The 25,734-nt window shown below is 44.3% G+C and overlaps 1 protein-coding gene across 8 annotated transcripts in view; it reads left to right on the top strand.

Annotated features, from left to right (window-relative positions):
- The window catches only part of foxp2 (forkhead box P2), a 110,139-nt gene that overhangs the window by 67,807 nt on the left and 16,598 nt on the right, over positions 1 to 25,734 (top strand). For 4 of the 8 annotated variants that reach the window (XR_004629347.1, XM_034673709.1, XM_034673707.1 and 1 more), the window contains 7 exons: positions 7,854 to 7,991; positions 9,208 to 9,297; positions 11,293 to 11,479; positions 12,436 to 12,739; positions 15,234 to 15,338; positions 21,137 to 21,224; positions 23,018 to 23,101. Coding sequence is in view for 7 of the 8 variants with exons in the window: in XM_034673709.1 (XP_034529600.1) it covers positions 7,854 to 7,991; positions 9,208 to 9,297; positions 11,293 to 11,479; positions 12,436 to 12,739; positions 15,234 to 15,338; positions 21,137 to 21,224; positions 23,018 to 23,101 (996 nt within the window). In the remaining variant the exon portion in view is untranslated. Of the gene's footprint in view, positions 1 to 1,779; positions 1,845 to 7,853; positions 7,992 to 9,207; positions 9,298 to 11,292; positions 11,480 to 12,435; positions 12,740 to 15,233; positions 15,339 to 21,136; positions 21,225 to 23,017; positions 23,102 to 25,734 lie in introns of all 8 variants that reach the window. The other 4 variants (XM_034673713.1, XM_034673708.1, XM_034673712.1 and 1 more) reach the window with 3 other exon arrangements.

Genomic DNA, 25,734 nt, shown 5'->3' with positions numbered 1-25,734 from the left:
CCAAACTAATCCATCTGTTGATCCAGCTTTTATTAACATCCTCACCTCTTTGTTCCAAAAAGTCTCCATGCAGAGAGTCACTGCCAACTCTCCCAGCGATGCACACTGTGCATTCTGCTTGAAGATCACTCATGCAGCGGGGAAAATGCAGCTTGAATCCACTCGTTTCAAATGACATTTTAGCTGTAATACTCCATTGTGCATACATGAGCATAAAGCAATGAAACTTTGATTAAAAAGCTTTGTTGTGCCACTGTTATTGTTCTGAATCTCTCCTCATCTGAGCATCAGATACTTTTTTTATTCATGCCTGGAGGGAGTTTACCCAATAAAGCTGCATTATTTACCTGGATTAGGAGGCCACAGTGGCTGGCATAGTGCAATGTTTTGCAAGCATCGCGGCTTGATAAGAGTCAGTGGCAATCAAGCTGTATGTTTTCCACGGGAGGAATCACGCACATTGATCCCCTTGTATGATTAGCGCAGTATAAAGTGGGAAAAGGATTAATATTAGCATGACATCCTGCTTATGGCAGAGATACTGATAAATCCTCTGCCAGTCTTTCTTTTTTTCCCTCTTGTTCTCCCATCTTTGGTATTTAAGAGCGGGAAATGATCCATAGATCATGGCATGTAAATTATTTAGTACACAAGCATCTAAGTGCCTCAGCTCGCAGTTTTAATTACGCGTATTAGCAGCTAAAGGCTCTCGCCTGACTAATTCTATCCGCTTGCTCATCGCTGAGTTGATGATGCGAAGGCAGGCAGCTCTGGCATTCACGCACACATGTAAAGAAGAAAAAAAACAGTCCCACAAACACACATACAAACACACACACAAGCTGCTTCTCCACATTTGCGTAATGTGACAGGTCTATTATTACACAGTAAGCCCACGGGAGCACTCAATAAACACCTATTTCTCCCCGTAAATCCCCTCCTGCCTCCGCCATGCCGCTTACACCGCTCTCCCAAGGCACACGCCACCCTCTCGTCTCCTTTGCTCCTCTCTCCCCTCTCGCTCGCCCGCTTCTCTGTGGCAATACCCCCACCCACCCACCTCCCCTCCCGCCACTGAAAAGGCATTTATACACTGACATTTCAAATACAAATAAAGAAACGCGGACAAGGAGAGGCGGAGAGGATTACAGTGGCCTACGAATCTGTCAGTTGTTTCGCTCGCATACACGCGTACATAATGCATCCACGCACATGCCACTCTCATACACAAACACACGAACAATGACAGTTATTTAAAGTTTTCTCACTGCTTGAAGTGACTTTGTGCAAGTCGAGTTGTAATACTAACTATTGAAAAGAAAGCTTGGACTTAAATTAGCTAGTTGTTGAGCAGGCCTTGCACTTTAGTTGTCATCAAAATAAAGTATCACCTTCCAAACATGGGACCCCAAGACTTCCTTTGTGACACAACCACCACCTTTGTGTAGCAAAGGGCATGTACAAACCAGCAGGAGTGACCCCTCACTCTGCTTGTGTGAGAGATGAGGGCTTGACAGTGTGAAGGAACCCCCTGCCATCTCCTCAAAGTACTTAATGACTACTTCCTAACCACCAAAAACCTAAGAGCTTACCCCAAGGAAGTGTTACTACTGCTGCTCTGCCCCTTTCACACTGTCAAGCTGTGAATGGGCTTTTTACAAGACTAATAACCTCAGCCTCATCTGTGCAGTGCTTTACTTTAAGTATGAATAAAATGTTGACGGTTTTAGGTTTGGTTTACAGACATCAGTTGAGCTGTGCTTTCCTTAAATTCTCCAGTTTCCAGGCCAAGTCCGATTGGTCGTGGGCACTGGGCCATCCTCAGAAGTGTCACAATCTTAAAGGTCAGGTCCACACGTTCCACCACTGAGCCAATATCATCTCGATTTCAGCACTCATCTGCTTATTGGCTTTCATCCGGAACACACATGCGGATGCAGGGGGAAAAGGGCTGCGACGCTAGGCTCCGGTATAGGTTAGCCAACTCCAAACGTGCGTGGCTAAAGCATGCTAGTTCACATTTACATTTATGAATATATCTTTCTACTGCATCCCCTCTGGTTGGATCTGAAAATAGAGAAAAATTATCACTGCGACAGGAAAAAAGAGAGGGGGAAAATATTATGTTATTCATGAGAAAAACTTCTGTTGACTCTGAAAGAAAGAACGAGAAAAAAAAAAAACGTCAGCACATTCTAAGTCAAACACCCTTGGTTACTGCTTTTGTAACCAGAAAACAAGATTTTTTTTCAGTCCCCATCTCCCACCCCACCTCCGTTCTTTTTTTTTCTCCCCCCCCTCCTCCGCATTTACAACACCTACAGGACAAGATTGCTAAATTGCGAGGACAGAGCAGGTTCATCATTGTGATGCAAAAGAAGTTGGAAATGCAACCCCAAGGCGAGGTAGCTGAGTTTGGAGGGGGATCAAGAGAAAGTGAGGAGGAGGGAGGGAAGGATAAAGAAAAAAAAAGTAGCTCAGACCTTTGATGTAGCAGCAACAAATTTACCTTGTGACAGAAGATACATGGGTGCAATAAACGAGTTATACCAGCCCTTACACATGCAATCAGATGATTCTGGCCAGGGTGTTAATTGGATCCTAACCGGCAGATCTGATACGCCCGGGCCCCGTCGGTGAGGGGGGAAAGCCTTTTCCAAGTGATGAACTATAATTCACTGAGCTGCTTGAAGCACTTGTAATTTACTGTGTGTCACTGATGAAGAGGCTGATCCAGTGGAGGCCATATTACCTGCAACATCAGAGGGAAGTGCCTACCCCCTTCTCGCTCTCACTTGTGCTCCCTCTCTCTTACTTTTTTTTTTCTATTTCGACACTCTTCCCCTCTTTGCACTTTCTTTTTTTCCCCAACTCTCCTGCTCTCTGTGTCACTCCCTGTTCAGTCTTGAATTATGTACACCTGCAGGGAGGCGTCAGTCAGGAGCGAATTGCGCCATGATTTGCACCGATAATGACACAAACAATGTGTAGTAGTGTACTCCACATTCCAGAGGCTTAATCAATGAGTATCTGCATGTCAAGATAAATCAATATGGAAATCGTTCTAAGCTTGTGCCAACCTCCCCAGGCTTTTTTATTAGAGCCTTTTACATGATGGGTCTTTATGTTATGATAAATTGCGCTTCCCATGCGCTGCTGCCAAACTGTTATGGAAATTGATTCGGGAAAACATTCAGTAATCCACTTAGCTTCACTCCTGACAATCCGGGGTATTGATCTCCCTAAGCTGAAAACACGACATGCATTTGAGTGCTCACGTGATTTTACCTTCTAAACATACATGTGTGTCTTCTGGCTGGACCACACACTTGAACTTCTGAGTGACACGCTCACCCGGCTAAGGCCAGCCTCTGGCCTCTGTGGTCCTCGAGTGAAGAGTCCCAGCTATCAATAATCGCGTGGCCATATTTGGCGGTAATTGGCAAGAAAACGAAGAGCGTTAGCTGAGCGGGAGTTGAGAGGTCAGAAGTCCACAAGCTATGAGGGGAGGTGGGGTCTGAGTTTGGGTTCCTGCACCCCCTGGGAGGCTCTGGAGATTGAGATGAAAAGGGGACGCAAGGGAGGAGAATCTTTCCTTTTTTTCTTTCTCTCTATTTCTGTGTGTCATATGAAGCTAGTGGCTTAATTAGCAGTGACTCCCCCTGCCAAGGATCCTCAGTAATTACCGACTAGGACCCTCTTCTGTTTCTCATTGCATTTATCTCAACAGAGGCTGCTCCACTGCCTGTCCAGCACTACAGGAACAACCTCAGTCATGATAACCGCTCCATGTTCGTTGCCCCTGCGATGTTTATGGCCGACATGTAATCACTAGTTCCCCCTCTTCTTATTGCTGCTAAGTGAATTGTACAGTGGGAAATCGAATAAAAGAATTCCTCTCTGCTGGACTTTAATTGTTTAAGTTTGAACCCTGATACACCACTTATCTCCCGCGTTAGGTAATTTGAGTTCAGTCATAAAAACTGTAAAGATAAAGCACCACACAGAGGAGTGGGCGTAATTTGCTGGAAGTGCATTTGTCCATTGGTGCAGATAGTTAGCCACAGATAGCTGTGTTAGCCAGTCAGTGAGGGACATTCATTGCTGATGTGGTGTTTTGCATTTAATGCCAGAATGCCCAGTTAAATCAAACATAATGAGAGACTCGGGGTGCCAGTTTTTTTTTTTTTTGTGACTGAAAGAGATACCTGAGCTCTCTCCAATGAAAGAGCTTGACCTTTTGCAAGGCATTGGAGAGGCTGGTTACAGGCTGCGGCTGTGACAAGAGTGGTGTAATGATCTGCTTGTTCTGGTGAGGGGCCCCGCCAGTGTTTTCACATCAGGAGCCAATTTAAAGGTCCTTTGTTTTGCTCTCCAACTTTCAGGGCGAACCACATGGCTTCAAAGTTCATGTCAATACAGCTCATCGTTCTTTTTCGGACAAGGAACATAAACAAATAGGGGTTCAAATGGGGAACACAGTTAATAACAAGCATGTCCTTTGCAAATCTGGTTTGCATTCAAATGACTTGTCTAAAAGTAATTTGCAAACCTCTTTTTCATCCAAATGTGCACCATTAAAAACAGGAGAAGCACCTTTTTTGTTATGAAGGCCCCCAGTGGCCACATCAGCTGCAGCTAATTTTCAAACAGTTAAATAAATCCCATTAATATTTTTTGCAAACCAGTTTAAGAAATCTATCCTTTTGGATTACAGAGACACAGAGGCACAGCCCAATTGGATATCATGGCTCCTCTTCTGTGAAACCGAGTCTATTCACGGTGTGTGGATGTTTACGCCGCTGCCATCGTCTCGTAAATGCTCATTAATTTTATCCCTTCGTGGCAAAATCATTTCTAGGAGAGGCAATTCAGCCTCCTGTTCCTTTCAATTCACCGCTCCCGTCAATCAAGCCCTCGTGCAGTATCCTGCAAAATGGAGGTGTTATATTCCTGCAATTATCATGTCATATACTCGAAAATGTAAATGAACGTGTGTGTAAAATTAAATTTATGGGTTGTCAGTGAAGAATAAGAACCAGGAGAGCAATTACTTATCTGCTTTCATCTCGGAGCCTCTGATACGTCAAGCAGAAAAGCATGCAGTTAAATGCTGGAATTAGCATTGTGCTGCACTTCACAATGGACGTGGGCCACTGCCTTTTCTCCCCTCTCTTTCTTCCTGCTGCCTTTTTCTCCCTTTTCTCTTCCCCTCTTTTTGTTTGGAGCAGTGGTGAAATGAAGATGATTATCACCTATTATGTCTCTAAAAAGCTAATGAAAGTGTAAAAGGCACTTCCAGTTTTATAACCTTGTTGTTTGCACTTTAAAATTTCCTTCCTGCTGTTTTTTTTTCTTGACGTCTTGTTTTGTTTTATTCATTGTTGCTGAAATCCTGCATTATTCATTTACAGGTACTGGAATATAAATGCTTGTACTTGCTACTTACACAACAAGAGAAGCATTTGAAGTGCAATGTAGAATTTATATTTAATTCCACTTTATGTATGCATGCGCATACATTTGAAATCCTACATGTCTAGAGCTGCATCCCTTTTGTGAACCAAAACATCTTTGAACCAGCATCCAATTAATAGTCTTAATGAGAGCATCACTCATGTTGTTTCTCCTCCTATTGTCATGGCATCAACACAAAACCAGGAGTGACTGCGGGGGTAATTACTTACCCAGCAAATGCACCTTTAAGGGTTAATAACATTGAAGGTGTAAGCATTGCATTTGCATAATTACACACGGACTGTTTAATTTGCAACTTTTGACGGCTTTTGTTCTGCACCTCGCTTATTGTGAATGCATTTTTCCTTTTTCGCACTCTTGCATAGAGGAGTCCAAAAGGAAGAAAAGAGATGTACCACAACATCCTCCTCCTCCTCCTCCTCCTCCTCCACCTTTAGATGGAGTCCCTTCTCTCTAAGACCCCTAATGAACAATGGAGGCAGGATTTGTTTGAATATGAATATGAATGTGCAGCGGGGCCGGCTGGAAGTTGACCTTCAGCTGTGATTTTCAGTTCATCAGGATTAGTCAAGGCGGGCGATCAGGAGCCACTAATGCATAATGACTTCTAAAATGAAAAATGTGTAGTGACCATGCAAATGTCTCGGCTAATCAAAGAGGGGGGAAACCTGGGGGTGGGGCGGGGAGGTGGGTAGAGAGGAGAGGAGAGGAGAGCTAAACAAGGACGTGTCAAGGCCTGACAGAGGGAGAGAGGGAGAAGGAGGACATGCATGGAAAGTAATCAAGGCAGCTTGATTAGCTGGCGATGAGGACAGGGATGTCTTATTGGCCCCTTGACACACCATATAGGCCGGCTACTGTCATGGCTGCTCTATACCAAACACTGTCACAATTAGCATCCACGAAGGCACTGCTACATGTTGATATTTTAATTGTGTTTGGCTGGCATATAGCTTGAATACATTCATGCAGCTCTACAGGATGTTGTTTGAATCATTGTGCTGTAAACATCCAACTGTTGTGTCCGAGTTGATTAAAGCTCCTGTGAGGATTGTGAGGGGACTGATACTTTTTTATGATTAAAAGAGTAGCTACCTACACGTGTACAGAACAAGGTCAGCAAGGAGATGTGGTTTACCAATATGTCACTAAGATAGACACCAACCACAAGTTACTAACAAGAGCTTTAATAACATATTAAAGGTTAAAGAGGAGCACAGGGTTGTTTAAATCTCGTCAGTTTTTCAAGTGAAGTGAGTCCATGAGAGTCAACGGGCAGCAACTGGTGGTGTAGGATGCTACATTGTGCACTCGTGATTACATGATTGTTCATGTTATTTTCCATAACTGTATTGAAGAGTAAAAACTTTTTAACACAGATGTAAAAAATGTGCTCAATTTTCAAGCAGCCATACTGTGACTGTTCGCCCTCACTACCCTGTTAGCATGCTGCTCACATTCAAAGAGGAAAAATAAATTGTATCATTATTCTGTTGATCTGCTGCCTTAAAAGTCGCTCACACAACCACTGGAGCGTTCTCTGTGTAGTTATTTTGAGGTATTTCTGCCTTTATGGAGAGGAGAGAAAAGTGGGGAGAAGAAAGTGACATGCAGTAAAAGGTCGTGGCTCAGGGTTGAACCAGCGACTGCCGCAATAAGGACCAGAGCCTCATGGACCAGAGCCCATAGCCATACATGGAGCGTGTGCTTGACAGCTAGCAGTTCAGTGATTGTCACCTAAAAATGACATCAACTTTTTTCAAGCTAAGAAAGGAGTGTATCAAACAAGTGTTCCTTTGGTTGTTTAGGTGAAACTTGACATGTTTTTTCTCCCATGTGTACCAGCTTTTCAACTTGGAAAATAGCTTCAGGTGATCCCCAAACGTGTCAGCCCTGACTCACAACCTCATGTTGATTTATCCACTTCATCAGTGTAGTTTTAATCAGCTGTACAGTTGTGTATTTTCCCACTTTTCACAACAGCAGCACTGACAGGCACATTAAAGTAGGGGGAGTTCAAGGGTCCTGCTAATTAAGGTCTACGTCTATTTAAATCTCGTACTTTTCCCAGCGGGGGTCGGTGGCAGAGCAAAATAAGACGAGAAACACAAAGGCACAGCACCCATCTGTCCTTCAGCGTCTCCTCTAGGCTGCCGGCCGTCACGGCCAGAGGAGGCACACTCTGCCTGCCTTCAGTCACCAATTACCCAGTCCCAGTGGATCTATGCCAGTAGCCCCATCTAATGATCCAACTTTCTCATTTTTTCCTCAATGCTTCATCCATTGCAATCTTGTTATTTGTTGTTTACCTTCCTCAGTTCTTATTTTTCTTACACGCTCTTAATTTTCTCCCCTTTCTCAACCCCCCCATCTAGGTTCCAGTGTCAGTGGCCATGATGAGTCCCCAGGTGATCACGCCGCAACAGATGCAGCAGATCCTCCAGCAGCAGGTCCTCTCCCCGCAGCAGCTCCAGGCTCTGCTCCAGCAGCAGCAAGCTGTCATGCTGCAGCAGGTACGCATACGACACCTTTAAAGTTCAACAACTCACAATCCAAAAAAGACTAAAACACAGCACCCTGAGTCACTCTCACAGCCACCAGCCAACTCACCACAGCTTTTGTGTCCTTGACACGCTTTACCAAGAGGAATCGGAAATTGACGCTCATGTCACCTTCAATTAACCGCCTCTTGTGTGTCGCTGGTTCAATTCCCTGACAAGCATCCATCAGGGACCGGGAGAGTAGGGCACAGTTGGGTTGAACGACAGGAGCTGAGTGATGGGCGACGCATGATGTAATATTTGGAATCAGCTTGAGGAAGTGCACACTCGGCTCAGTCGGGTGTCAGAGTTGAAATGCATTTCTCATTCATAGATTTGATTAAGGAGAGAGAATTGTTTAATTAAGAACGTTAGTCACTCTGATTATTGCTCTTCATTAAGAGCGCTCAGAGTCTGGATTTGGTTTGAGTACAGTGCCTTTGTGTTCTGCTTTTTCTACAGCAACTCAAGAGGCTCTCTAGTTAGATTTTTTTGTACAGTACATGAAAGTCTTAAAATAGCAAAGTTATCACCTTGAAAATAGAAAAATTAACTTCAACAATCCTAAATCAGCAGAACTTCAAGGTAAAACCTCTCCCAAGTCATAGAATGAAGCCTTAAAGTTGGTTTACGTTGATTTAGGTGACTTTATCTTGAGTTATAAAACTAATTGCTCCAAGTGCTCTTATTAATTCTAATATTACTCTTTGTAAAATCCTGTGCATATTTCTGTGGCAGTACAAGGAGAATTCCTCTGGCCTGCTTTATAAATCCAGGCCAGAGACCCACCTGAAGATTACATAAAATAAACACAAGATCATCATGTAGATAGCTGTCACAGTATGTGTGGTAAAGAAATCAGTTCAGTGCTGTAAAGCTGCTCCTCTGAGGCTTCTCTCTGTTTATTTCAGCCAGTCCAATGGAAGCGAGCGCTCTCTGGCTGCCAAATGTGTTGTTAATATGATGAATTGTTGCCCCCTACAGAACTGTGAGACTATTAAAAGTCCACATGGAGAGGAATGTGTACGACAGCCAGGATACAAACGCCAAAAGCAGGAGACATATTTATTTATAATCTGCAACAGATTATGCAAAACCAACATGTTAAGTATAGCTGGGACTAAAGGAATGCAATGTGGAGGTTTGTACTGAAACAAGCATGTATGTGTGTGTGTGTCTGTTTGTACAGCAACACCTGCAGGAGTTTTATAAGAAACAACAGGAGCAGCTTCATCTGCAGCTTCTGCAGCAGCAGCACCCTGGAAAGCAGGTAAAAGAGGTGAGTGCACCACATATGCACATGCACACTCTCTCATCAACATGTGTGATTTGTCTTTGGGATCGATGATTAGATTGTCTTAAAAGGGATCCACAGTCTTGTATAAGTAAAAATAAGGGACCTTTGGATTGGAAATATATGTTAAAAGTGAGATAAGCAAACATGTTCCAGGTGTATGGCATATTTTAGCAATAACATTCAACAGGATCAACTGGTGATAGCTACAGGTCATGCAAATCTCTGCCTGCTATACTTTTGCAACTGTTCCTCCTTCCCCCTTTATGCAGTCTGGAGATCCAACTCCTGCTTCAAGCATATTTCATACACTCTATGCACGCATGCAGACTCTCCAGCCCTGGTTTATTAAGGAGACCAGAGACAAAGGGTCCCAGGTCCAACTCATTAACAAACTGTGCATCTATGGGTGCACAAACACATGCAAACACATGCATCACCTCTAAAGTTACAGCGCACCACGCTCATAAATCACCCTGACAGGCAGCAGGTGGACAAACACAACACCATCCCGTCCTTTTTCTGCTATCAGAGAAGAAGAGATGAGCATGACAGCCTTGGCTGTATTTGCGTATCTGCGTTGGAGTGTCACTCAGTGATGAACCTCCCGAAGAAGCAGCCGAGCCTTGCCACTTCTTTTTTGTGTGGAGGCGGTTAAATTGATCAGAAAAAAATGCTACATAAACACACACATTCTCGTTTTTCCTTTTTTTCCTCCACTCCCTGCACCTCTCAGTGTCTCCTCAAGCAGCCCATTATGCCGCCCCGACAGGAAGCCGCCGCTGACCTCCCGGCGGCTTTGTTTCTGTTTGGATTTGTGAATAGAGTTTTTCAGGGGGCCTCGCCATCAAATATGGAATAGAAATTGCTCCCTTATTTCTCTTGAGGCAGGGTGGTTGGGGGGCGGCAACCTGCCTCTCTCCATCATGCCATTATGCAGCCTGTTTTCCAGTGAGCGCATCACAAGTTTTACCCCCCCTCCTACTTGTCCCTACACTTCTTGAAACATATAGAAACACATGAGTACTGTACACAAAGGAAGAAGGAGGAAAAACAGCTGCAAACCACAGGCTTGGACACATTGTCTCTTCTGGCAGACTAAATGCTAATCATTACCTCGGTTTTTTAATATTTCATTACATGCATTTATGAAAATGCATCTCAGGTTTAAAGCTTTTTCCCTCCTCACTGAGACCGACTCCCTCTCTGTTTCGCTGAGTTGATTAAGTCTGATGTTTTCCATGTTGTTGTTTTTGTTGTTGTTTTGCACACCACTTACGCAATCGCCAGTCTTGGCCAGGCGATAAACAACTCAGTGAGGCAGTGAGCGGAGCAGCGGAGGATGGGGATGGGGGTGGTGGTGTTGTGCATGTGCGTGCATATGTGTGCGTCTACGTTTGTGTCTATGCATTCAAACACACGTGACGCTGTAAATCTCTCATTCTGCCAGCTCCCTCTGGCCACATAAGCTGTAACAGACCATCAGTGAAGGCGAGACAATTAACTATCAGGAGGGGGTGGGGTGGGGGGGAATTATACCAGAGGCTTAGTATCATACACAATCACAAGCCTTATACACAGACAGGCTTGAGAGCTGGTGTATCAGCAGAGCTTTGTTGCCTGTTTGTGTGTGCGCACAGTCGTAAACACACACACACACACAGATAGGAGAGGCAGTCTGGTACAGCCCAAATAACAGGAGGACGAGTAAGAGAGCACAGGCACAGAGAGAGAGAGAGAGAGAAGGAAGCAGAGAGGTATAACTAAGGTCACGGTAGAGGCAAGTGAGTGCAGACTCACACACACACACACTTAGCACAAACACAGCTCTGTCCTCTCTCTCCTCTACCTCTCTGTTGTTAATTCGCCTGTAATTTTCCCTCCCCTCCTTCTCTCTCCTCTGTGCTCCTCTCTTCTTCTCCTCCTCTCATCTTCCTCCTCCTCCTCCTCCTCCTCCTCCTCCTTCTCCTCTCTCTATAGCAACAGCAACAGCAGCAGCAGCAGCAGCTGGCCGCCCAGCAGCTCGTCTTCCAGCAGCAGCTTCTGCAGATGCAGCAGCTCCAGCAGCAGCAGCACCTGCTCAACATGCAGCGGCAGGGCCTGCTCTCGCTGCCCGGGCCTGCACCCGGCCAGGCCGCCCTGCCCGGACAAAACCTGCCCCCACAAGGTAAGGAGGAAGAGAATGTTGATCTAGGTCACGTGACTTGCATCAGCGGTGGTCACGTGCTCCCTGGGTTTGGTCTGCAGGTGTTAAGTGTCTGCTTTAGTCACTTTGTTTCTGTCTTTCCATCCTGCCTGTCTTTGTTTTTCTCATTTGTATGCACCTGTGTCTTCCCTTGCTTTATCTCTAAGTATGTCTTTCTGTCTGCCTCCCCCTCATTTGTATGCTCTTCTGCCATCCACTTTGTCCCTAACTCTCCACATCATCATTTTGTTTAGTCTTCCATTCTCTTTTCTTGTCTGATTATGCCTTTTCTTTGTCTACCAGCTCTGCTCTGCTCTGTTTGTTGTTTTTCCATCTCTGTTTCTATTCCCCCGCTCCCCAAGCCTCCCCTCCTTCCTCTCTCCCCCGATTCTTGTTGTTGTTGTTGTTGTTTACTGCCTTTACCGCGAGAGCCAGCAAGAGGATGAAGAATAGAAAAGGACAGAGAGAGAAAGAGAGGGAGAGCTGGTTCCATTTTCCTCCTCCTGAGCCAAGTATACACCTATGTTTGTTGTTTACCTCCAAGATGGCGGAGATGGAAAACAACAGGCGGGAGATATTAGAGGGAAATCAAAGAAGTAATTGGATACAAACAGAAACAAGCAGTGAACACAGCTTGTTTGTATTAGACTCAGTTTGATAGTTCTTTTTCATTGAAAACACACACAGATCTCAGAGACCCTGGACTACAAAAGTTGTCAGTTATCAAGTTAAAACCAGAATCAGAGTGAGAGGAAGAGGGAGAACACACTTTGTTTGTAATGACAAGTACAGAACAACTTTAAGTGTAAGTCTTCAGGGTGGTATTCCTGCAGCTTGGGACAACTTTTGACTGTTAAGCAAAGTTTGCAGAGTTAGGACATCAGCTTGTTGAGCAGCCATATTGATGTTTCCTTTCCTCTTCCAATTCTTCCGTCTAGCTGGCTTGAGCCCAGCTGAGCTCCAGCAGTTGTGGAAGGACGTGACCGGAGGCGGTGGCGGCGGCCACAACATGGAGGACAACGGCATCAAACACAACAGCAACGCTGGAACAGGCAACGGTGGCGGAGTAGTCAGCGGCGGCTTAGACCTCTCCACCAACAACTCTTCTTCAACTACCTCCTCCAATCCCGCCAAAGCATCGCCGCCCATCTCCCACCATTCCATCGCCAACGGACAGTCCCCCGTGCTCAACCACAGAAGAGAGAGGGAACGGGAAAGGGAAAGGGAAAGGGAGCGAGAGAGGTAAAATAATTGAAATGTCGCCCACCTACCTTTTTGTTTTGACAAAAAAAAATCATAGAAGCAGAAAAGTTCACAGAGGCATGTTTGCCGCCCGTCACATGAGGTTGTTGTTTCTTGATTCAGCGCAGAAACACATCCACACTCCTCGTTTAAAGTAACACTGTGGATTCAGCAGGGAAGCCTGATGTGTTGTTTATTTGTTCAATAGTTTATTAGCATCTTGGTAATATTCAAGAAAATAAGAGCCGGGTTGTCTCAGGGGAACACGTGTGCCATTGAACGCACTTAGCTTGCACACAGATATCAAACGCAGGGAGAGGAGCCATGCAGGCAGGCGCTCTTACAACAAGCCTCTCTGGCAGGAACAACAAGGTAACCTCCTTGTACATTAAGTATTTAGTGCTTCTTTCTTTTTTCCCCCTCTTTTGAAAATTACCTTCCTTGCTTGCTTGTCATGTAAACAGAATACGTGATGCCTTGAGTGGCGTTTCCAGGATGTTTATCCTTGTGATGGCGTCTTTTATAAATGCACCAAAACACTGACTGTTCACATATCTGCCTATCTGGCCCATGCATTATTCAAAGGCTTTTCTTGGGCGATATTATAATAAGGACTTGGGGTGGCGGCGTGTGTGTCTGTGCAGAGACACTGTAGGTGGAAGTGCTGTGTAATTGGTTTAAAGTAGATGCTATCTCTCCAGCACCACTAAAAGGAGGCTTGAAAGAGATACCTACAGAGGTGGGAATGAAGGGAATAAGGAGAGAAGGAAAAAAGGAGGGAAGAAAAGGGGTTTCTATCCGCCTGTGTCCCGAGGGGTGTGCGCTGTCTCATAATGATCGAACAAGGAGTATTGTCAGGAGCGCTGCTTACTAACATGCCACCGATCGATGCAGGGAAACCCCCTCTGTAAAACACAGTGTGAGCCCTGCCAGCACACACACACATATTCATAGACCGCTCACATACACACATAGAAATGGACCACACACAAACATGCACAGGCATAACCTATAAGCAGACAAACACACACACACACACACTGTGCTCAACACACTCTGCGACAGACGCACACACCAGTGCCAAGCCTAAAGGTTAAACTGTCATCTTTAATAGGATGTGCTGTCTAGGCAGGGTCGTAACTTATTTGGGTGCCATTTGAAAAACGCCACAGCAACCCCCCCCCCCACCCCCCTCCCTCGTCCTGCTCCCCTTGTCCTCAAAGAACATAAGTTACACACAGTATTAATCTCCTGATGAAAATTATACGGCTGTCTGGATTTTTAATGTTTACTTGAAAGCGTGCAGCCCCTCCTCCTCCCAGTAATGGCTTTACAAGCTGGCATGGAGGCTGTGGTGGAGACAAAGCTGAATCTTACTGAAGAGTCTTAATTGTGGGGAAGTCACACACTGATCTTCATCACCTCTTAGTTATTGTAGCTGCTGAACTGTTTATGATAGCCTTCATTACACATTTATACATCATCATGTTTGTTTCTTAGAATTTGTCTCTCCTCTGTAGCTTCTACATTTAAATATTCAACTGGGTGGACCTTTTTGACCCCTACCTTTCTGATCTTAACTTAGCATGCACAAACCTCCCTTAAATATACTAGCTCTGTCATAGATATGCATATAGATATTAGTACTTTTACTTAGTGTAATGTGAGTTCTGCATATTCTTCTTCTTAATGTCTCCAGAAATAGTTCAGCATCGATGGTTATGTAAGTCAAGAAGCTTTAATAACTTCTAAAGGTGTTGAAAAAGCGCAAATCTCCCTTGTATTTCCATCAAGCTTTGCTGAATAAGCAAAAAAAAACATTTTGATGCAAACAAATCTTAACATACAAACATGAACAAAGCATTTCCTAACACTCCGGGTGTTATTTCATATTTGTAAACTTTTATGCCACCCCAGCATCAGTTAGTATCTGAGTCAGGGGCCCCCCCATACAAGAAAGCCTGGACACGCCCCTGCTTATAGGTACAAATACTGTAGAACAAAGTAACTATTAGGAACAAGAAGTCTACTTACTCGCCCCTCCTGTTGTTGAAGCGAGGGTGGCCCTCTAGGACAAGAATCCTACACCAATTATCAAGTCTTCACCATCAAAAAACGTCTACAAATTTAACCCTTCTCTTCTACTTCGTGTTCAAACTAGTGCATTTTTCGCAGCCACTCTTTATATATGAAAACGTGTATGTTTGTAGTTTGTCCCTTCTGCGCCACGGTAGGAACATGGCGTTGCAAGATGGCGGCCTCACTGGAAAGGGAATCGGTCCTGTGTAGATCTAAGAGGCTCATTCCAAGTTAACATAAACAAAGTGAACTTTATAGTCTCTACAAACTGCCCCTTTAAGGTCCTGTTACCCTCCTGACCTTCTTCATTTGACTCCCTCTGCTTTCTTGTGTACTTATTTTCATTTCTCTCTCACACACTCTCTCTCTATCTCCCTCTATCTCTCCTTCTCTCTCTCTATCTCTCCTTCTGCAGTTCACTACATGAAGAAAGCGGAGGGACCCACCCCCTGTACGGTCACGGTGTGTGTAAATGGCCCGGCTGTGAGAACATCTGCGATGACTTTGGACAGTTTTTGAAGTAAGACCACGCTCCATGACACAGACGTTATGATGTCTGCTCACCTCTCCCTGTTAGCATCATGTGGGATTTTGTCTGTCTGTACAAGAAGCTAATTTCTCCCTCATTGTACCACCCACAAAAGTCCCCCCTGCACACACACGCACCACACCACAGCACAGCACCTCCTTTCTGCGGGTACAAAGAAAACATCAGTGCCTTTCAAAGAGCACATTTTGACCTTGCAGACAGCCGGTTGACAGGGCTCAGCTCTGGCGGCGCAGGATTCAAACCAACTCTGATCCATAACAAATCTCCTCCGTGGCGTGGAGGGGCCTGATAGGTTTGTGAGGAAAAAGCGTCAAGAGCTAATGGCAACTCGCACGGCCGCACACTTACCTCCACAACAAAAGGCCCCCATTCACTGTTGTCATGGTGCAGGCGCCGGAGCGAATGAACTCTTCATGCTCCATCAACAATTTAGTTAATTAGCTCATTTGTAATTGGCCGGCTTTGTTGCCTGGATGTTAGTGGGGGGACATCAAAAGAAGAAGGTGTTTGCAGCACTGCCGATTACAGGTTATCACATTGCCACTCACTGAGACTCTCCCTCTCCCTCTCTCTCTCTCTCCCTCTCTCTCTCTCTCTCTATCACTCTTTCCCTGGCTCCCTGCTCTCACACAGAGAAGAAAAGAAAAGGGAAAAGCTTTAATTTGAATATTCTAATTAGATTTGTAATTAACTGTGAAATAACGATCTGGTGAGGGTTTTTCACCGGCTGTAAATGTCCATGTGAATTTCGCACAAACTCTTGAAATCAGGACATTGTTCCAGCGTATCTTTTTTTTCTAAATTATGCATTTCTCGACTGTAATAAGTTGCAGAAAGCAAAAAAAGGGAAAAAAAAACAACGTACTGATACACGAAAGTAGTCCACCCATGGGGAGCTGCTGCAGGATTTAGGTCAGGCTTTCGCTACAGCAGCTTGTGAATTAAAAGCTAAAAGGTGTGTCTGTGAAGTGAAATGACTCCAATAAATAAAGTGTTTATTAGACTTTAAAAGAGAAGCAGACATGACATTAAGCTGGATTTTCACACTCCATCAACACACACAATACACTCAAAGGAACAGTAATTGACAGTCATGGATTTAAATGAAGCAGAGGTGAATATATATTGCATTTATACCCTGACAGGAGTGTTTGCTTATCCCCTGTGGAAAATGTGACACACACATGTCAAAGTCAATATCACTTTCCTCCAGCAGACATCCATAGGCATGATTTTCCAAGCCTTGCTTATGGAAAGCCAGATTTCTGTGTGCAGTGCGTTGTCCTCTACCTGGTACAAGAGTTTGCCTTGCAGCTTGGTCACAAACGTGTGTGTGAGAAGGCAAGCCTGTGTCGGATTAGCAGGTTTTCTTGTCCTATCACCTCAGTACACTTACTTAAAGAAGACATCAGTCAATCCCTGCGCACTGTACGCTCCGTTCACAAACAAAAACCTAAGTCTGTGTGCCGTAAGGATACTGTGTCTGGGTAGCTTAGCTGGATATTTAGGTGAGGGGCAGAGGTGCAAGGTTTAAAGAGATGTGCTGCTGAATCCGGTAAGCTGGCGAGCCGATGCAAAAGGATGCAAGACAAACTGAGCGAGCGAGGAAAACACAGATGGAGAGAAAAGAGGTAGATTTCAAACTTGAAAGCGAGAGCACAGGTTGGCAGACGGTTTTGTAAGAACGCTTGCCAGAACATTTGCTGCTACAAAACAGAACAGTGTCTAGGTTCACTTGCTCACACACACACACACACCAAACACACACACACATCTGTGCAAGTCAGAGGCTGGCTCTATACTGTAACCCAGCCAGCACATAAAAACAGGCGCCAACAAAGCAACAGACTCGTCATCAGAACAAAGATGGCTGCTCGGTGGCGTGCCTCGGAGCAGTGATTGTCGGTGTCACAGGGAGCGCTTTCATGTTCCCTGAGATGCACACACACACAACAGGGGCATGCACACACACACAGGCGCAGTTTAAACGGGGTTACATAAAGCGGGTGTCAGATTCAGATGACAGTTTAGATGTTGGTAGTTGGGTGTGGGTTACGTGTGCGAGAGAGAGAGAGGGTAGGGGGGGTGGGGGGGCCTCGCTGTAGGAGCTCAGCACAGCGGCGGTGACACGTTTAGTCATCTATTGTTTTGTTGCATGAAGAAACTTGTCAAGATCAGCATTTAATAGCTCCTCAGTGTTGCTTTTAAGTGTTCTCACCTGGAAACGGTAGCCGCGAGGTGGCTGGCACCCTGAATTAGCTCTCTGAAGTTCAAAATGAAATGATATTGCTGGGAATGTTGCCTGAGTGGTGTGCATTAGTGCGCGTGTTTGGTTGTGTGTTTGTGTCAGTTACATGAGAACGAGAGGGGAAGGAAGAAACATAAATGCTATTAGTACATGCGCTGGAGCTATTTTTGCAGGGAGCCTTTATGGTAAACATAAAAATAGAAAAAGCAATTAAAGCTTGAGCGTTTAGCCCTTCATATGTGTCATTTGCACAGACATATTTGTCAGTTCAAAACCTTACTGATGCTTTTGTGTAAACCAGCGTGCTTATTGATTTAAATAACTAATGATGCTACACCTCTCTGGGGTGTAAAAATACTCGATCCTCCAGCATGCACACGTCTCTTCCCCTCTTCTTCGGCCTTTCACCCTGTATATCAATATCTCCCCACCTCACTAACATACAGTCTATCTACACATAAACAGACAGTGTCGTGCACACACTCACACACACACTTAACTCTTCCCCTCTCTGTCACCACTCCACGCTCCTTATTACTGGCAGGAAGGCAGACTTCCATGTTAAAACGGCAAGCTCAGCCGCTAACCTGAACGCTGGTGTCTGTAACCCGCTGCTAATTAAACCCACAAGGCAGCAGCCAAGTGTCTCTGTACAGTGTACACACACTCACACTCACACACACAGACACACAGAGACACACACACACTGTAGAGGCAGGCCCCTGGCCCCTGGATAGCCATGCTCCTCGCTACCCCTCCACATGTCTGCTGCTCTGTGACAAGACCTTTAAAACGGAGGGCATTACTTATGCACCACCAGCATTGGAGGAGTGTGTGTGTGTGTGTGTGATTGTTTGTGCTGCTTGTAGGTGTGTGATAGGTTCATTTCTTTGCATGTGCATTTAAGGACATTAGTTTGCTTCAGCTGGTGTGTTTGTGTGTCAGACCCAGACAGCACAGAGGCCTTTCTTTCTGTCTCCTCTGGGCCTCCGTAGCCCCTGATAATACACACAGTCAATTAGCACAAGTGTATCATCCATATATGCTGGCTTGAGTAGATTTATTATTAGGCCCTTAGTGGACGTTGATGGCCTATACATATTCATACACACAGCTGTGGGGGGAAGCCTCTGAGATGTTTTGTTCCTTTCCAGTATAGAAAAATAAATGATATCCAGTGGTTCAAAAACAATATATGCACTTCCCTCCCCTTGTCCTCCTTTTATCAGTCTCTTTAGTTGTTATTTGGTCTGATTTCTTTACCTTTTGCAATATTTCTATATCTTTCTTCCCCTGTTCTCACCTGCCTTCATCACGTGTAATCCCCTCTTCAAGGCAGTAATCAATACTTCTTCAAAAATGAGGCCTGAACAGTAAACATGAACCGCCACAGTGAGGTTTCAAAAGATGCTTCAGTTAGATGTCTCACTCTCACTGTGTCTATTCTCTCAAACTAATTTAGTTCTTACGTTCCCACCTACAAATGATTTAGATTTGTTTATGATTAGAAGCGACCAAAGGGAAGCAAAGATCAGAGCGGCGGTGTAATGACAATTTTCAAATGAGTATATGAGAAATTATACAAGAGAGAGGGGCTTTGGAAGGAGATGAAACAAGAGATAAGAGTAAAGGGGATTTTATGTAATTAGAGAAGACGGTTTGGAGCTCAGAGAGGAGAGAAACACAAAGTACCTTTTTGCCCACATCTCAGTAAATAAGGTGTTCTTTCATTATTGTTTTCTGTCTGCCCGGCTGTGCCCTCCCCCCTTCCCCCTCCTCTTTTTTGTCTTTGTGTGGCATTATTAATGCACAGTAGGACATGCTGCCATTTGAATATTTCATAAACACATGTAGTAATCTGCCTGTAATCACCTTACTAACCAGCCAGCAGTGGAAGGTGTGTGCATGCAGGAGAATAACAGAGTAGAGTCCACAGTGGAAAAAAACACAACCAAACAAGCTATTTTCAATAAGAGAAAACTTAATAAAGATCTCTCTCTTTCTTTTCCCCTTCTTTTTTTTGTAATGAGGTATCTTCAGGGACAGCGAGCAGCCCCGCTCTGTGCTTTTGAAGCAGCTGTAATTCATGACACACGCCATACATCAAGTGCATAAGATAGCATTATGGGCAGTGAAATGAAAAGGGTATTTGCAACATTAGTTCCCTCATCCTGCGAGGGACGTGATTAAATGATTAATGTAATGCCCCCTTTTTGCATGCGCATTCTGAAACAGCAATTAGGCACAGGGCTGGAGAAATCCACCAGTATGGCCCTCCCCTCGTCCCCTCATCCATCCCACTCCTCCTCTTCTTCCTCACCCTTCCCCTTTTTTTTTTTAAGCTACCTCATTCTTGATTTATAATTTTATAAAATGGAGTATTAGACCTCCAAGTTGTTCCTTAAATAAATCAGGAATAGAATGGTTATATACGTGTGCAGCGTAATTGAAAGGTATTATGATTACATTCAGCTTTTGATTGACAGCTCAAGAAAGGCCGGCTCAGTGAGTTCTTGTTTTTGCACATTGTAGATAAACAAGAAGTGAGGGGGTTCTGAAGACAATATGTGCAAGAGTGTGTATGTGTGTGTGTGCAAGTGAGTGTGCAGGTCTTCAGTGTTTGTGCAAGTTGGCGATAATGTAAGCAACTGTGTGTGCATTCTTAGATAAAGTGAAAGCAAAAGAGAGAGAGAGGGAGATTTTGCTCTCCCTCTAATGCACTGGAGGCAGCGCTGTAAATGATCATTGAAGGGTCTGCAAGCTAACCTATAATTACTGGAGATAAAGTGGCAGCTCTGGCATTTCATAAGCATGCCTCCTCAAAGCTTGCTTTGTGAGTTTGTCACCAATGATCATTTAGATAGAGGCTCATTACCCAGCATCACAACACTTTAGAAACCCCTTTTTTCGCCCCATATTTTGTGTGTGTGTGTTTGAGTGCACGTGCGTGTGTAGTTTTATCAGGAATAAAGGTCTATCTTAATGGTGAGCCTCTTTTGTGTCCTACAGACGAAATCCAATCAAGACAAAAACCCTCATTGACTGTTATGGCTGTCTGGCTTGCCTTTTTCTTCTAATGAGGCGAACACACCAGATACATTTAATATGTCTGCCGCCCGGATAATGCAACCTTCAGATGAGGAGCTGCTTTTGTGTGTCAAATGTTGCCGGTGTTAAATTGTGTGCATTGTTTTCGGTAAACGAAGGAGACAAAGGCGTTCTGCTGGGCTAGCATCTTTTATTCTCTGTAGAAAGCAGCGCTCGGGGTGGCACTGAAGTTAGCCATCGAAACTGACGCAGGCCTATTGTGATGTAAAACATGGCACCACACACCAACATGTTACTTCTAATTACCTCATTTCACAGCAGAACAATGGTTCCTATAGATAAATGTCCCACTATAGAAATGTTATCATGAAAAACAAAACAGTGGTGAAGTTGATACTGTAATTATCATCCTCAGAATTTCCATCATGCTAAAACTGAGCGCAATTGTTTTGTGTTTTCTTTCGTCCTCCAGGCATCTAAACAGTGAACATGCCCTTGATGACCGGAGCACAGCCCAGTGTAGAGTCCAAATGCAAGTCGTACAGCAGCTGGAAATTCAGGTAAGTTTTCTTTAAGGAGCAAAAAAAGCACACGTCACTGCAGAGCGGGAACAAAGCTATGTGCATTGTTGAATATCTTCCATTGTCACATTCAGCTATAGTGGACTCATTCTTCCTTTAAGTCCCTAATCATCCAGTCAAAAGTTTATATTTTGAAAGTTTCATGAGCGAAAGAAAAGGCCACACTGTCGTCCACCGAACACTTCCAGACAAGCAAGACCTGCTGAATTCAACAAAGCCACTAAACAAAGGAATCCTTGGGCCTTACAACCAAAGCCATTATGGCTGTTTTAATTGAATTAAGCGTGTGCTTTATTTTCTCTTCTGCTTTTTTTTTTTTCCTCCTCTTTTTCTTTCCAATTAATAGCGAGCGCATCTCTCTCGGTCTGCTGTGTTAATTAACTGCACTTTGCACCTGAAGAAAGCTCAAAAGGAGGGAACTATTTTCAGTAGGTGGAGCGTGACCTTATTAAGAAGTCATGCTGGCTAGATAATGAGAGCGCTGATTGAGCGACATTATTACTCAGCACTGCAGACAGGCGCTCGTCTTCCTTTGGAAACAAATAGATATGTATGTTTTAAAGTGGGCTGGAGAAAGTGCCAGCTGGAAACGTGAAGTCTGCTGCTTAAAGTCAGGCCTTTAGGCTGTGCAGAGCAGCATATTTAGGGTCAGAGCTCCTCAGTTTGTTAAGGTACTGCTAATTAAATTGGATCAACATCTCAAATAAAGAAAAAAAGGTGTATTATACAGAGATCAGACTCTAACTTTCATTCTTAAGCTCTCTATTAGAGTCCTAAGCCAAGTATTTCCTCCAGCACTGCTTATTTTCTCGTCTCATAAACATTTAGTATTTAATTGTTCATCTGGGGGCTCTCACAAGTAAATAAATTCAGTGTGCATGTTCAAAAAATACACGAGGAAAAAGGATCTGTGTTATTTATTCAGTTCTATTTCATTATCTGTGTCTTGTTTTTTATTGAAACACAAACCTACTGAAGCCTGAGCTTTACAGTGTGACCAATTACAGCACTGCACTCGTGTTGTCTGTCCTGTGTCTCGCCTTCTCTCCCACTTCTTTCATTCCTCACTCCCACTATCCCTCTCTTCCTCTCCTCTTTTTTTTCCACGAGAGCCGTCACTAGTAATGAGGCCCAGCTCTGTATGTGTGTGTATGAACGCCTACTTGCTTGTCTGTTTCTGTGTGTTTGCTCCTCATGTGTGTGTGTGTATATTAACAGTGAGGGGGGCAATGAGAGGGGTTGTGGGAGCCTTTCACATGGTCTGGTCCCTGTCACTCCCCGTGAATTAGATTGATGATAGGCGATGGCCGGGGCCACTAACTGGACCGGGGAGGCGGGGCCACCTGGCACCCTGTTTGGAAGACCCCTTCACCTCTCGGCAGCTGCTGGCTGCGCTCCATCCCCCTAACAGTGTCCACAGGACTTTGAGCAGACACCCAGGACCGCCTAATTTATGGCCCGACTAGCTTGTTACTGTCAGAGTCTTCGCTGACCTAAATTTCGCTATTGACAAAAAGATGAAATGCTATTTGTTTAGCCTGACCTGTCTGCACCCTCTCCCCTCTCCCCTCTCCTTCCCCCCCGGCCTCTCATATTCTCCTCACATCCTCAGACCAGCTGTTTGGTTCATATCAAACACTTTCTTTCTTTCTCTCTCTTCCACCACAATCGTACTTCTCATGTGCTTTACTCCCTCTTCTCCCTTCTCCCTCTCCTCCCCTCCACTCTAATCTACTCTAACGCACTCTCTTCTTCTTCTTCTCTCTTAACAGCTTTCTAAAGAACGTGAGCGTCTTCAGGCGATGATGACCCACTTGCACATGCGGCCCTCGGAACCCAAGTCATCTCCCAAACCAGTGAGTGCATATTGCTCCGGCTAGCGTAAACAAGCCCCCCTCCTCTCCCTCCCTGCTATAGCAGAAAATGAACAGTTTAAGCACCAGGCAGTTCTGTATGTGAGGGAGTGAGTGACAGAAGATGAAAGAGGGGGAGGAATGGGATTTGTAATACTGAGTTACATCTGCAGAGAGGGGGGACAATAGAGTTTGGAAGTGTATTAGATGACAGAGCGGTGGAGTCCCCGGCTAAAGCGCAGGGTCATTTCTCTGTGATGGATATAATCGACCAAAACAACCTGTTGGCTGCTGATGACTGTTTGGCTCGGTGGCCGCAGTGGCTCTCCAAAGTGGAATGAGAGAGGAGAAGATGTGTCATTTTAACAACAAACACCTGAAAATTACAGCTGAGTGTCGGAGACGGTGCAATGTTGACATAAATACCCACGAGGCTGCTGAAATTGGTTGCAGAAAAAAAGAAATCCAAAATTGAAAGAGGGGTCATTGCAGAGAGAAAACGATGTCACACCACTTTTTGTTTCTTTAGCATTTAACTGTAAGATTGAGTGATAACAAAAGCGCTTCTTTGAACTGGTTTCTGAATGTAACACTTCAATGATGCATTTTTAGCAAACAGTCTTTCGTCCAGTTGTCGACGCTTTGAAACATTCGGGGGCGCATTGTTAGCGCGTTGGCTGCTGCTTAGTAAGTGCCTACTTTCAATAGAATAATTTTTCTCATCACCTCTCAACATAGAATGCAGATAATCACAAGATAGCATAATTATCCTATAATTCCATCAGGAATCAAACTCCCGTTTTATTATTCAATCTCTGTCTCTCTGTTTCTCTTTTTTTTAATCTTCAAAACTCCAGCAGCTTGGTTCCATCTCGTCCAATAAAGAATTTGCAGCCTATAATCCATGCCTGAATATGAATGAATGATGCTAATGAAGTATTGCATTACATAAAGCACACATGAAAGAGCAGCTAATTGCATTTGATGGTGGGGGCAACTCAGACAGAATTCCTAAACGAACAGTTAGATCCTCAGTTTAGGCCCCACATTTTTTTAAGGGGAGGTACACACACATGACATATTGGAATGAAGGAATATGATGTATGTGTGTGTATGTTGAGTAAAAATGCAAAGCCAGAACAAAAACGAGAGATGGTTTGTGGATTTACACCCAGTCAAGAGCAGGGACAGAAGACATTTGATAAATATTAAAAGTCTGTGTGAGCCTATCAAGGCTGGGAATGAGGACGATTTTTTCATTAGTGCAACCCTCGAAACCAAAGCAACACAGATACATAACACCAGTGCACTGTCTCCAATATGACCCCATTTATTCCCCGAATCACACTTCATTAAATGCTTCCTTTTGGCCATGCCATGGATGGATGAGAATCAAAGTTAGCAAAGCTGCAAGTTTTGCATAATAAGATCTCTCTCTCCTCTTCTCTCTCAATCCCCATTGAGTGTGTGTGTGTGTGTGTGTGTGTGTGTGTGTGTGTGTGTGTGTGTGTGTGTGTATCCAGGTGAGCGAGAGGTGACAAAAACGCTCACTCCCCTCTTACTCCTCCATCCCTTTCACTGTAATCAATTAAATTTTCCACACAAAAAATGGGATTGCATGCCTGCAAACATGTCACGCTTGTTGCTGTGTCGCACAGGTGACGGAGCGGCAAAGAAGGACAGGAAATTGTGTTCTAGCATTATAAATATACATGCCTATACACACACATGGAGGCATTTATTTTGAATTGAGTTAGCATATTTTAAGATGTTTTCCGCTGTGGAGTGTGTGAGTGTCAACAATTCACCCTTTGAGGAAAATTTAGTGTGAATTTCATGGTTCTGCATCTGGTTTGGGCAAAATAACTTCTCATGACCTCAACCAGTATGAATTAAGAGCCGATTAGCATATTTACTCTTTCCACTGCTAGTCGAGAAAACAATGCACATTTGGATTTTAGCAGCCAAGTGTGAGAGCTGAGAATCATTTTAGGTTTCAGAAAGATGTTTTTTTGAGGATTTTCTGTATAAAAATAATCCAACCTATTGATTCAGATGCATAATTAGATGAATATACTCTTCATTATGGCCTCATGCTGCTCAAATACTCATTCTCTGTACTCAGCAGAGTTCTGTATATGCAACCAGACCTTGTCCCCACCCATCACTGTAGCAGCTCATTACAGCTAAGTGGGCACATAATTATCTGAAAAACCCCTACATCCAGTCGACTCTCTCAAACTTGACATTTTATCCTATTTATCAACACATGCCACAAATGACCGCTGATACCTTCTCCTCAGCCGCGCTCCTCCATCTCTCAGCGCCTTCGGCCCCACATTCCCTTCCATCTTTCAAGTCGCTTCTAATTCAAACTCTCGCAACGGATGCATTCCACTTGTAGACTCACAATTAAGGCAATTTGGTTTGAATATGTAACGATGTCATTACCATTCCGGCTAAATTAGCGCAGAGACTAAAAGGTCAGTTAGGAATTTTCCAGTCGGTTAGAGTCACTCACATGAGATTTGGGGAAAGCGAAAGCAAAAGTGGTGGAAAAGCCGGACGATTAGCGAGCACAGTTGGCATTCATGCCAGAGGTGACGAGCACTCTCTCTGGTCCCTCATGTTGAAGG

The sequence above is a fragment of the Notolabrus celidotus genome, chromosome 21 (assembly GCF_009762535.1).
Source record: "Notolabrus celidotus isolate fNotCel1 chromosome 21, fNotCel1.pri, whole genome shotgun sequence".
In the NCBI taxonomy this organism is placed as follows: domain Eukaryota; kingdom Metazoa; phylum Chordata; class Actinopteri; order Labriformes; family Labridae; genus Notolabrus; species Notolabrus celidotus.
Note: the sequence above shows the minus strand (reverse complement) of the source record. Positions and strands in the feature narration are given on the sequence as shown.